This window comes from Hirundo rustica, chromosome 5, assembly GCF_015227805.2.
Source record: "Hirundo rustica isolate bHirRus1 chromosome 5, bHirRus1.pri.v3, whole genome shotgun sequence".
NCBI lineage: Eukaryota > Metazoa > Chordata > Aves > Passeriformes > Hirundinidae > Hirundo > Hirundo rustica.
In genome coordinates, this window is record NC_053454.1 from 21716162 (window position 1) to 21730082 (window position 13921).

General features: G+C 36.3%; 1 protein-coding gene across 5 annotated transcripts in view; it reads right to left on the reverse strand.

Annotated features, from left to right (window-relative positions):
- Window positions 1–13921, reverse strand: part of ARAP2 (ArfGAP with RhoGAP domain, ankyrin repeat and PH domain 2) — a 120812-nt gene that overhangs the window by 86321 nt on the left and 20570 nt on the right. For all 5 annotated transcript variants that reach the window (XM_040065496.2, XM_058420725.1, XM_040065495.2 and 2 more), the window contains 3 exons: window positions 12133–12202; window positions 6565–6685; window positions 3746–3927 (listed from right to left, as the gene is read on the reverse strand). In XM_040065496.2, the coding sequence (XP_039921430.1) occupies window positions 3746–3927; window positions 6565–6685; window positions 12133–12202 (373 nt within the window). The remainder of the gene's footprint in view (window positions 1–3745; window positions 3928–6564; window positions 6686–12132; window positions 12203–13921) is intronic.

Genomic DNA, 13921 nt, shown 5'->3' on the forward strand with positions numbered 1-13921 from the left:
ACATTTCAAGCCGATGTTTGAACTGCCATGAATGATCAGATTAGGTATTTTTATTTAAGCACAAATGACTTTGAAACAGAAATGGGAATTTCAGCAAGCTGCAGGTTGAACAAATTGATTCTGTACAATTTACTTTTCACTTTCACTCAAGAGGGGAAGTTTAAGAAATTTACACTACATGAGTCAAAGAAATTGATGGTTTAGTACTAGCACTATATCACTGCCACAAGTTCAAGCTAAACCAATCACTTTTTAACTAGAAAGAGGCCTGAGACATGATGTTCTGATCTCAAACTGAACTTCACAAAGTTCACGGTGGTTATGTTACGATTTGGCATTTGGCTTAGGATCTTCTCCACTTTTAACACTGAAGAAGTTTTTTTTTTTTAAAGTAACAGCAGACTCTCCTCTATCAAGTTTATTAGAAATCAATGAATAAGCTCGATCCAATCTCATTTCAACATTGTAAGAAGTCTAAATAGCTGTCTTTTAGCACTGCAGTTATAATAAACCCCTCTAAGGCTCTCCGGGAGTCTAGTATGGATGTGAATTCCAATATGAACAGGATTTGAGGACATCCCCGGACAGATTTGCCGGCAAACTGCAAACTGGAGACAGGGAAGGATTTTTGGATCAACATCGCCCTCTAATGGATTTGTGCTGTATTGTGATGGCTTTCTTCAGTACTGCAGTAAAAATCATTCTGTTTTCCTCTTGAAATTTATACCCAAGAGGTAGACAAAGAATTGCAGACTTTGAAAGCCTAAAGACAGAATCTATTTCTTCTGATTCACAAACATCCAGAAATTGCATGAAGAAAGGATATTGTTCAAATACAGAATCAGAAAAGAAAGGTCTTAGGACCATTTGAATTTTCTGGGGGTTAGGTAAGTCAGCTTTGGGAAGAAGATGGTTTTGCACCATTTTTTGCAATATTCATACACACAGGAGAAGTTATTAGGTTGGCAGCACATCTAAACATTCTGTTTCACGGCTTGAATTTGGTTTGCCTTCTGCTGCACTGCAGTCATCCATGCATCCATGCTTTGCAGAGCATCCATGTAGTAGAAGGGAATAAATATCTAGTAAAAAGAGCTGTTTAAAGACATGTTTTCATGATCAGCTAAAGCAATTCTAAAATGCATGATGTTGAAAGGGCAGAGCAGATACTACCTGCCACACAGCAGCACAAGCAATAGAACCAACACACAGGAGCACACACAAAAAAATTAAATTAAAAAAAAAAAAAAACCAGAAAGTGATGGGGGAGGGGAGAAGTCTTAGAGTATCTGAATCATACAATCTGAAAATGCAGCAAATAGCAATCAAGAACCCTTCAAGAGTAAATGGCTCTGTTTTCTATCAACATACAGTCAGAAAAACTGACTCAGTTCAGTGGGCAGAGATGGGAGTGCCCCATATCAACAGAGGAAGTTCAAAGCACTACTCAAGGCAAGAAAGATGCTCCCAACAGTTATATTCAAGTTGAGTAAAAATGAAAGAAAAAAGCAAAAATCTTATGCCTGATATTGCAACTGTCCAGAGGGATGTAACTAATTTCAAATGACCTATCACTCTGGAGGAGAAATTCCTCCACAAGTCTGGATAGTTTTGCTCCTCAGTCAAAAAGCCCAGAGCATCCACAAGGACCACACAAAAATATTCAGGAGCGTAAGATTTAAAAAGCATAAGTTCTGAAAGGAAAAGTGGCTCATCAACAATGAACATCCACAAAAAGAAGATTTTCATGAATGAGAATGCTTTCCATGGACCCTCACTGATAAAATACCTGAAAGTGCCATGACAGAAGAGTAACACTGAGCACACTCAAGAGTGTGAGTCTCACAAGCAACAACTATAAAATTGGTCAACCTCATTCTTTCTAAATGCAAGAGCATCCCAGTGAAATACAGGGTCTCAGAAAGGAGGAGTGGTGTTGGCATCTTGTTTTTGTTCCCCTTTAAAGATAAGCTGTGAATTTAACTTAAATAAACATACTAACTGACAGGTCACCTATTCATTACAATAATGCGGCCTGAAGATTTCAGTATAGAGTACTGTGCTCAGCTATGATGACCGACTTCTCTGTTTGATGCTTATTCAGCAAAACATATGCTGCAGGCTTAAATTCAAATGACACATAGCAAATACACTTTTGGTATCATACTATATATCGAAATCATTTATGGAGTTTTGTTATAGTTACAGAACAGCATAAATCCATAAAGTGTATCATGTTTGTGGTGGGTTGCTCCTGGATGTGTTAGATGCCCACCAAAGATCACTCCCCCTCGCCGTCAACTGGACGGGGAGAGAAAATATAACAGAAGTATTGAAAGAAGACATAAGGACAGGGTGAGATCACTCACCAATCACTGTCACAGGCAAAGCAGACTCAACTTGGGCTAATCAGTTTAATCTTTATATTACCAATCCAACCAGAGCAGGATAATGAGAAATAAACGGAAATCTTAAAATACCTTTCACTCACCCTTCCCTTCTTCCTGGTCTTAACTTTGCTCCTGATTTTCTCTACCTCCTCCCCAGTCAGCAGCTTAGGGGGATGGGGAATGGGGAGTTATAGTCAGTTCATCAATTTTTTTCTCTGCTGGTCATCCCTCCTTAGGTTTGCCATGCAAACCCAATTACAACATTCTTCATTTGTTGGCTGTTGACTGACCTCAAAGAATACACCTAACAAGTAAAACTTCCTTGAAGTACAGTAAGTAGAAAGAAAAACAGGTCTTTCTCAGTCTCTAATTTCCTGCCATACCCTGGGAAGGAATGTAAGATCTAATATCAAACATTACATGGACCCTCAAGCACACCTAAATAATTTCACACAGAGGAGGATGACAAGGGAGGACGTGAGATCAAAAGAGAGGTCTCTTCCAAGAGTGACCATTCACTTTTGAGATGGAGATTTGCCCATGCACAACTTGGAAAGAAACAGAACAAGGCAAGCATGTAAAAATACCTCCCCCAATGCCATCCCAGGTTCCAGCTACTTTTGAGTAATGAATTGCCTCACAAAGAAATAGCACCTGCCATTTAATGTCCTGCAATAGATTTTTTCCACTAGTTCACACAACTATTCACTGAACCCAACTATTCCCATTTCTTCCCTGCCTACGGCACCCTAGAGAGTTCCACTCTATATTGTCATATAGTCATGCCCCAAATAAAACCAAAAGCCTTAGATTTTGGAAGTTGAAAAGATAGACCTACTTCTCATTTTTTAATACTGGATTTGTTTAAAATATTACAGTGCACAACAGAATCTGGCCAGTATCTATTCTTGGAAACAAAAAGAACATAATTTCTGAACATTTCCCTGAAGTATCAGTTAAATACCACGATGTGTTTCTGTATAGCACACTTTCCAGGGCAGTGTATTATAAAACACTGAAACCAGTGCACAAAATAAGCCTTCTGATTAAGTTGAGTGCTTATGGGCCACATTTTAAGAGTGAATTAATCCCAGCCCTGACACTAACATGTCTTGACACTCAGAGCTTTTCACTTCACCTCACTATATATTCACTTTTTTCTATTGCACAACAGACATAATGATTCTTTACGCGCTTTGAAGCCTTCTGAGAATTGCAGCAATAAAGTACTACATATAAAGAGATATGCATTTATATTGAAATGCACCTATTCACAAAGAGACATCAATTTCCAACTCACTAGTTAAACCATTTTTATAAGCTTTCATTCACAAAAAAGCACATGAAAAATTTACCTGCTCAGTTTTGCAGATCCATACAGTACTCCCCTGAAGTAGAACAAAGATTTTGGTTTTGTATCCTTTCAGCTCAAGATATCCGCTTTTCTCAGGGGTGACAGAAGTTCGAGACTGAGAGTTATTATCAGACTGCACTTTCAAGGCATTGAGCATTGTATTAACCCAGTCATTTCTTTCTTCTAAACAAGAAAAAAATTTGGTCAAAGGCAGTTAGTTAAGCAGCAACTTCACTCTTCTCTACACATTGGTTTTCCCAATGTTGTTGCTACGTTAGTTGATGGAATAGCTATGCCAAATAAGAGAGAACATCCACATTGAGAAGGAGGCATAAATAAGAATAATGAGAATATTTATCAGTGGAAGTATTAGAAGGATAGCCAACCAATTAACTCCCAACAATCAACACACCAATCCAAACAAACTGATGATCAAGATTCTTAAAACCATGACTGCTAATTCTGAGATACTGCACTCCAGACAGCTTAAAGACTGAGGAGGCAGACAGGTGGCATGTTCACCTTCTGAAAGCCAGACCAATGGGAAAGAATAACAGCAGTTACGTAAGCAGAAACCAGGGAGCCTAAATATCATCTGTCACTGAAGAGGCAAACAGTGCTATTCCATGCTTTGACCATGCTTTTAAGAAAAAACACTTGGTAGTTTACAATCTATTCCATTAAGGTGTGATGGTTAAGCGTGATATTGTCAAGGGTACTGAGTAATTAAGAAAATGCATGTTTGAGCATCTTTGCATGCATTATTAATGCAACATCTTACAAATACATGAACACAAGGAGGTGAAGTAATAAAGTTTCACTCAGTCTAATTCACTATGTTCAGACATTTCACCGGACTAAGATCAATGTATTTTAATGCTGAGTAGTCCAAATTAATCAGGTTTGCCTTATGCAATTGGAATATCATTAATATTTCAACTATTTGCTCTGAAAGAGCAGAGGGAAGAAGGAGGGACTGGAAGTTCTATACACAGCATGCATAAAGCTGGCAAAATTAGCATGGAAGAGTGCAGGGAGCAGCATTGAAATAGTAATGTGCTTACTTCATAAATGACATGTGTGCAACATGAAGGAACAAATAGACAAATTTGGGTATCATAAAAAAACTTTGCAGAAAAGGAAGATAGCAGCCTAACAGATTAGTATGGGGAATGTGATCCAAGTGTTCCTGTAAAAAAATTTGCTTTAGAATACATATATGCTGTTTTGAAATACTCCAGTAATCTTTTCAAAGTACTTTAGTATAGCCGAGGGCATCAAATTACTGTAGAAATGTTTTTTTTAATGGTATTTCATTCTGGTGAAACAAAATCTCACTGCATCTGAACAAGTTATGCTCTAATTCACTGCTATCTCTTGTTTGGTTACTTATTTTGCCCCGAAAAGCCCCTAAACTTTCCAAACCATTATATATAGCGCTTTCCCCTCTAGATATTTAAATCCATCCAAAAGTAATGCATTTCTGGTATCTCAAAATACATATAAAAGTCTCCATTTCAAAATCTTTGAAAGAAGTGCCCCTTGAATAGTACCAGAACAATTGTTCCAACCACAAATCGACAGAAGCAATAGCATCAAGTAACAGTTTTGGGTTTTGCACATTACAGAAATCAAGCAGGGTTATTTACATACTTTACTGGGAATAAATCATTCAGTTCTAGATACAGAAATGGCCAAATTCCTTATACAATAAGCATTTCTAACCTTAAGTATACAGCTTTTTAGACAGGTTACTATGTCCAAAGATGGTTATATACTATATGAAAATGAAATTTCATGTATAACAAGTGGTTGATCTGAATATATTTTACAAGTCAGTATAAGTTTTTAACATTTTTATAGTATTCAAGGCGAAGTTCCACAAAACAAAATGCAGCCCTCCAAAATGTATTGCACCAAGATGGTTATATTCTAACTGATTAAAAAAAAATTAAAAATATATTTGGAAGAGAAATGCAAAAAGTAATAAAGAAATGCATACTTTTAAACTCAGAGCATAAAAATAACTGAAATCATTTGAGCCAAACCTGATAAGAAGGATTTGTTCACTGATGCTGCACTCCTGTTACAGCCTGCAGTAAATGTTTACAACCAGCTATAACCCATAAAAATGGGATTTGATAATGGAAATGCTGAGAGACCCTTAGCTATAATGGCTCTGGCATGTACTGCTGTAAATACATATTGCACAACTCTTTTTTTCTAGGCATTCGGGTTTATTTTGATTGTTTCCACAAATAAATCATACATGTACTGATATTGATTCCACATATTACAGCTGTAGGTTGATAAAGCATTCAATTAGAAGGCATACTAACTTCCTTGCTACAATTTTCATTTGTAATCTCTATTAATACCTGGCTGAAAATACTACATAGGACAGAAAACCTCAGATTTCCTTTGACCACAGCATCACATCCCAGACATCATTCACTGTCTCTTTGTCAATTTTTTATCAAGTGGTGACTCAGAGATGTCTGAGAGCACACAGGCTGTAAGAGCTGCTAGTGAGACTTGAGAAATGTTCAGACAAATTAATCTTTGGGAAGGATGGGGGAGGAGGCATAAGAGTTGGGAAAATAGTCTTTTCATTTTGATATTTGAAAAAGTCATTGCCCAACAATTTCAATTGTCCTTACAAAGATTAGAGTTATCTCCAGTTCCACTTTATGAGCTTAAACCAATTGGATTCCAGAAATATTTCTCATAATATAACAAGTTCTATTTCACAAACAGAATTTATCAACAGTGATTACACAGTTCTTTGGCAATTTTTAGAAACACGCATCTTCTACTTACCTTCTTTATCCACACGGAAAACAAAAGTCCTGTGGGATGTGACAACTTCAAACTTATTCTCCCCATGAACTCTTACTGTTGCTATTGCAGAGAGCAGTATTATTCCTTTTGAGAACACTTCCTGTAATAAAAAGGCAGTCAAATTATTTAATTCTCATGGAATTTTAAGTTTCTCTGATGTAATACTAATTGTCATGGTGTTCAGGAAGTTTACCACACTTAATATAACCTATCACCAAAGTCACTTATCCAGATCTATCCACATCTACTACCTTCTGAAACAGAATAAAATCCCATGGTGAGATAGATTGTGCATATTTCAGGTGCAACTTCATAAATTATCACATGGCATTAATATTGCAAAACATCACACTTTTATTTACAATTTCATGCCAAAGTAAATTACATTTTCTATCTCACAGAAAAAAAAAATATATAATTATTATACTTGTATGATAGAATCAGACATGGGAAAAATATTATACTTTCTCCAGGCAGAGAATTCCAAACAGTTTTGCTGTTCTCCCTACACCTTGCCATTTCAGTGGGTAGCTGGTAAGAAAACTAAATTCACTGATTTTATCCCCAAGTTTGAACACAAAAGAAGGGCGTAACACTGGAAAAATACACTGGCCTGTCAGTGCTAACAAGAATGCTCTAGCTTGGATCAGGTATGTGTTTTTCTACCATATGTGTGCACTCGTTTTGGCTAGGATACCATTAATTTCCTTCACAGTAGCTAGTATGGGGCTGTTTGATGATAGATATAGGGTTCACAACATAGGGATGTTTCAGCTGTTGCTGAGCAGTGCTGACCCTGAGTCAAAGCCTTTTCTGCTCCCCACCCCTGAGGAGGCTGGGGGTGCACAAGAAGATGGGAGGTGATACAGCCTGGACAGCTGACCTCAGCAGACCTGAGGGATATCCATACCACATGGCATCATGTTCAATATGTAAAGTTGGAGGATGTTCACCGTGGTGGAGTTTGTCATCTCAAGTAATTGTTAAGCAGAAAAGAGTCCTGCTCTCCTGGGGATGGCCAAACATCTGCCTGCCCATGAGAAGCTGTCGATGAATTCCTCAGTTTACTTGTGCACAGCTTTTGCTTTACCTCCTAAAGTGTCTCTGTCTCAAGCCACAAGTTCTCATGTTTATTCTTCTGATTCTCTCTCCATCCTGACTGGGGAAAGAGTGAGTGGGTGTGGGGCATGGTTGCTGGCTGAGGTTAAACCGCAACAATTTGGGGTCAGCACAAACTTTCCCAATATTTTTAGATTTCTAACTAGGTATTAGGACAACTGAATGGAACACAAATGCAAGATAGGAAAAAGGAACCACTACAAGTACTACCTTCAAGTAGCTCACCTTTTAACCTAATTAACCTAAGGGTTTGGGGTGGGGGTTGACAGGAAGGAAAGCTGAAGCAGTTGTGCACTTCAGAAATACATCTGCATTATTTCTGGATTCCAGTTAACGCTGCTCTTGTCTCCACTATGCTTTCATCAGTTAATTTTCTGACCAAGACAACTCAGATACACTGATAAAATTTATGATTCAGAAGCAGTAATAGTCCAAGAGTCAGCTCCCTATAAAGAAATTGTGTTGTAATAACTTCCCTCCCAAAGTATAAATTATAACAGACTTCATACAAGCACTGCAGGAACTTTGTGAATGTGAAGCAGGAAGGATACACTGGATCATTTTTTTGTTTACTGAGTTTAATATGCTAATGTTGTTTCACTTTGAGGTACTAATATATGGCAGTGAAGGTAGTTTAGTGAAAAAATAAATAGAAATATTGAAATATAGCAGAAGCAAGCATGTTCCTATAGTTACACACAAGGAATAGTCAGAATGACCATAGATAGAATTTCATAGATATAGCCATAGCTATTAGAAAGAGCATAGCTATTTCTATTATGGCTATATTTGTTAAAAGAGTGATTTTACATATTTTTTAATGAGGTTCATTATGAAGTTAACTACTGATCATCCATGGTAAAACAAAATTTTTACATATACTGGTTCTGCAAGGTGTTCAGTCATAAATATGTTATGGTGTTTGCAGGCATCTACTGGCTGTATTTGGTACTACTGCGAGAGAATAACAGACTGCTGGAAGTTACAACTATTTTATTCCATTTTCTTAAAAAAAAGCCAATTTCCTTTTAAGCTGAGCATAGTTTTGCTATTTAAACAATCACCCGTCATCCTTTTTAAAGCTTTGTTCTCCAAGGCACACATATTTTCAAATACAGTTTAAACCATAATAATTTATCAATCTATCTTTCTTGTGCAGCAGCTTTTCTTTCATGTGCAAAAATAATGCCTGCTAAAAAGCTCTTGCAGATCAAGATACAATATCTCTCTTTGAAATACTCCAGACTAGAAATTAGGTGAATTATTTAAGAACATAAAATAAACCCAAACAAATGCAGCCAAGAACTTCACAGCTATTTATTCTATTACTGAGTGGTGCAAACTAGTTTTAGAGCTGCTAAAAATTCTCTGACAAAAAAGTTTCTAGCAGGGAAAGCAAAATGTTTGGGTGGGTTTTTTTAATATCAGCTAGTTCGACAGAAACTTTTATTTTCAAATAAAGCCCCATGTCAATCCTTGACATTGTGATTCAGAGATGAGCTAATGGATCCTGGAAAATACCATACTGAACTACTTTGGTTTTACTTCCACAATAGATTAAGTGTGACCTATTTCAAGAATGACAGTGATTCACCTGATTTGCAGTGAATTTTGCTCTTTATAATGCTCACTTGTACTGTGACACAACAAAATATGGAAGTTCTCCACTTGAAGAGTGAAGTCTTTTTCCTAAATCACTAATATATTTGTCAGAGATGCTAAGCTGTTTTAAATATAAACTTTCAACATACCCAGCAGTTTTTGCCTTACTAAAAAGTGCATGGTAAAACACCAGAGTTCTGCCAAAAGCAGGAAGAAATTTGAAACAAAACTTGTACATATAGGGTAGCTGAAAAAAAATTCTTCAATTCTACCTTCCCCTCTTCAGTTAACCACACTCTGTTAAGACAAAGCCACGTGGTACGTTGCTCTGATTACATCAGCTTTCTCGGGACCAGGAACACAGAAGAAATGAGAGCAACACAGATTCAACCCAAAACCTTCCCTAGGTCAGATGCTGTTCCTTAAAAGCTGAATCTTTTTTCTATGTACGCAGATACAAAGTAAAGAAGAGATCCTTATCAAGTAGAAGTTGATAAACAACTAAAACAAGGTTAGAAAAATATTTCTAAAATTGGTGTTTAGATCATTCAAAAAAGCATTCATATGGGCATTTTCAGGAATTATATTCTCTGTGTCTTCTCTCTGTTGTCTCTGGTTATTTAACTCTTCATTAGCCATGTAGAACACTTCCCCTTCTTGAGAACCTCACTCATTTCTAGTTGCTAATTTGAATGACAAATAGAGCTATTTAATATCGGTAGTGTTTCTAGGTAAAATAAACAGTTCCATTCCACTGAGTCTAACCTTCTCTGCTTGTAATAAGAAAAATATCAAGTATGGACTGGTTTTCTTCTGAGAACAACTTTTAATTGATACATAAAACAAAAAGTATAATTTCTTTACTACATGCTTGCCTGTGAAGGAATGTCCTAAGACAAACACGCATTAGAATAGAGAGAACTTGCCATTAAGTTCTAAAATTAAAACAACAACTTCACCACTTAAATATATAAATGGCCAGCTATGTAGGTAGGAAGGGGGACATGCAAGACCTTGCAAGGAGCTCAAGCTGCATGCAGGTCTTAATGGGTCTGCAAAATAGTTGTTTATAATGCCAAGATAACAATACACAAGCAACAGTAGGAAAACGCTGATATCCATCTTGCAGGAAATACGAACACCGTAGGTGTGCAGTGATCCAGCAGAGACCACTGCACTAAAAACTCATCTTCCTGAGTGACACGACTGCTCATTCAGCACAAACCCAACCATGCTGTCCTCCTATCTGCAAGCTAATTTGAGTTTCACCAAATCCTCAGTGCTCAGAATTTGCTTCAGGCATTGCAGTTTTCAAATATCACATTTCTTCACGTATGTGACTCACCAATTTAACATCAGACACCCAGATTTGATCAAACTGTATATATACAGAGACAAGCAGCATGCTAGGTTCCCATGACCAGAGTGAGGCTTGGACTGAGATTCCAGGAAAAGTGAGACAAAGAGGCTTCAACACAAGTGTTTGCCAAGCTGCTGATAGCCTAAGCTACCACAGGCCTTTTAAATAGAGGATATCAAGTTGGTAGTTTCCTATGCATCGTGACACAATAAACATTCATTTCAGCAGAAGGGAAGACTTCTGGAATCTCTTATGACAAATAGAGGCATAAGAAGCACTATTAGAGCACAGCTGACCTCCAAGTAACATTTTCAGTGACATTCAAAAAGAAGGAAAAAAAAAATAGGATTTCCCAGTGCAGATATGAGACTTTCAATTCTTTATTAGCATTTCTTTCCCTAATTATGCTATAGATAGTGTTAAGCAAATCCCATTGCTGTAGTTTTTCAAGTCTGTCTTAATGATTAACCCTGCTTTTCTGCTCCTCTGAAGCCATGGGACCAATACTGCAACGGGGTACCAATTTTTGTCACTGCAATCCAAACCTTATTCTCCTTATTCTATTGTTCCCTTCCCCTACAAAATCATGTTTTCTACTGTAAGTGAAACAAAGTGAGCAAGTAAAACCAGATTGTTTCCAGCAATCAGTAGGCACAAATATCAATGTAAATAATTTTTTGAGCTAGTTCTTAGTTCCCCAGATCCTCAGAAAGTGAAGTCTCATCCTACTTCAGTTCTTACATCCCCACCCCATCATAAGGCATCTATAGGTCTCTTACCACCAATCAGCATACTGTATCAGGACTACTACCTGAAGCTGTATTTTCTTCCTAATGTAATATGCATCTTCAACAGAAAATAGTTTCCAACATTTAAAATAACACATATGCATGTGGAAGAGAACCTCAACTTCCCTTAACATGCATATTGTACAATTATCTATCACTTTTAAGTCTAGGAGGATCTTCACTACTTCCAAGAGGAACAAACAGGAAAATTACATTTTAACTCAAAGAGTCAACAAGTGCAAAGGTTTGGGTTGTTTTCTTTTAAATGGTCTTCCATGCTACTTTTAATTTCTCTCTCACAATCTCCAGCATGCTAGGTTCCCATGACGAGATACTTTGTAAACACCATCAAAATAACTGCTCTCAAAAGTGTTTAGCATTATCCTGTTCTGTTTTGAAGACAGCAGCAGTGTCAGTCTCTCACTAAAGTAAAAAAAATCTGATGGTATCTATCTGGAAAGGTGCGTAATACAAGCCCTTCTAGGAAACAAAAGTGTGAACATTACATGAAAACAAAGACACTTTACAATATTTAATTACATCTCACCCTAGGATTTTAGAATTGAAAATTAACTTAAGATGAATATTCATTTGTAACTATTCAATAATTTCTTTATAGTACCTTGTGTATTACACGGATGCATTTTGTTTCGAACATGACCAAAACATGTCCCTTACCTTTTCATTGTTGTAGTAAGAAATGCTCTCTCCATCAAATTTAACCCAGCGCTTCTGAAACACACGTTTGCTGTGAATCAAAAATTAACACAGTTAATATACAGTTAACACTGTAAGTTAAGAATGTCTCAATCATTAAATTCAAAATATAGAAAGGTCTTGTTCAGCTTTCTGTTCAAATGAACATCCTGAACACAGAGTATAACTTTATGTGTTACAAGCTCTATTAAGATGCTTTCAAAAATGAAAGCTGAGAACCTCAAATGACCATCTCACTGTCATGCTTAAGAAAAGGACATCTCTGTTTACAGGATATGGTACCTCCAGTCATTCAATGGCAACACATCTCCCCAAGACTGTTTTCTGGCCAGTGAATCAATAGCAGCACACCACATCTCCCAACAAGTACAACATGAAATTTAATTTTCAATGTGTGTTATCAACTGTTATTTAGACCTTCTAAAAATATATTTTTACATCAACCTGAAGTAGTCCATTACACTCAATAAAAATGCTGACAGCTTGTTAGTTATCATCTATAAATACCTCAGTTCTAAAATCTATTAAACAAGTTAATTAAGCAAGAATGAGATCCCACTAATATCTTTTCCCAACATTATTTCCTTTCCTTTTAAATGAGTGCTCTGCTTTAGGATTAGTAGACTGTGATAGCTTATCAAAACTTTAATCAAATAGTAGCTCTGGCTTAATTAACTTGTATTATGTGAGTACAATAAATCATCATTTTTCATAACCTGGAAAGGCCATTGTACCATCTATTTTGCATTAAAATGTCAATAAACTTCAAGATTATACCGGGATGAGTGAACCTAAGTACCACATACAGTGTGAGCAAACTGAATGGCTGTACAATTTATAGTGAATTACCTAAAAGAAGAGAGGCTTTACTTTAATTGCATGATTTGTAGCAATTTAAGAAAACAGTATATATTCTTTTCCCCAATGAGTCACGAAATGCTGGGTGTAAATTCAAGCTTTATAAAAAGAATGGGAGGTATAGCACAGAATGAAATATCCTGTTGATGGGAAGTGAAATAAAATATAACATTACTTCAATAGTTTGAAAAAAATCTTTTTTTTAACTGGTTGGTTTTTTTATTTCTTCAGATGTTTGAAAATGGTATTGTAAAAAAAAGAAATCAAAATGTATCATTCATTGAAACACCCCTGAGAAAAAGCCCTTGAAATGCAGCTCTGGAGTGTCACTGGATCAAGGCTGATGACCATGCAACTATTCTACTCAGTGCTAACTACTAATTTTGTAGTCATCTCATTATGTTTTTCCAAATAATATAGTCTCATGTGGCACTTTCTTAGCAAGCTTTCATAGCATGTTCTCAACTCTATCCCCTCAAATAGAGCAAAACAAGCCAGATGAAATCAAGAACTATAGTTTTCATCACTCTGCTAGCTAAGTGCCAAAAGTGTTGTTTTAAAAAAAAAAATCCTGTAAGTAAAATAGAAGTTACAACTGCAGTTCTCCAAGAAGTCAGTATCATAATAATTCTGGGGAAAAAAAAAAAAAAAAAAAAAAAAAAAAAAAGTGGAAATGCTCTGTACAATTATTCTTTGATTTTTTAGCAAAGGTGAAAAATGACAATCCATAAATGTGGATGAAACTTTCAAAACAATTTAAAAAGGCAAGAAAATATTATTTTTTCCTGAGTGCATTTCCTAAAGAAACTCTAGGATAAATAACATCACTAAAAACGTTTAAATTCACAAAAGCTTGGTGCTCTTTCAATGAAATCATTCCATTTTTCCTTCC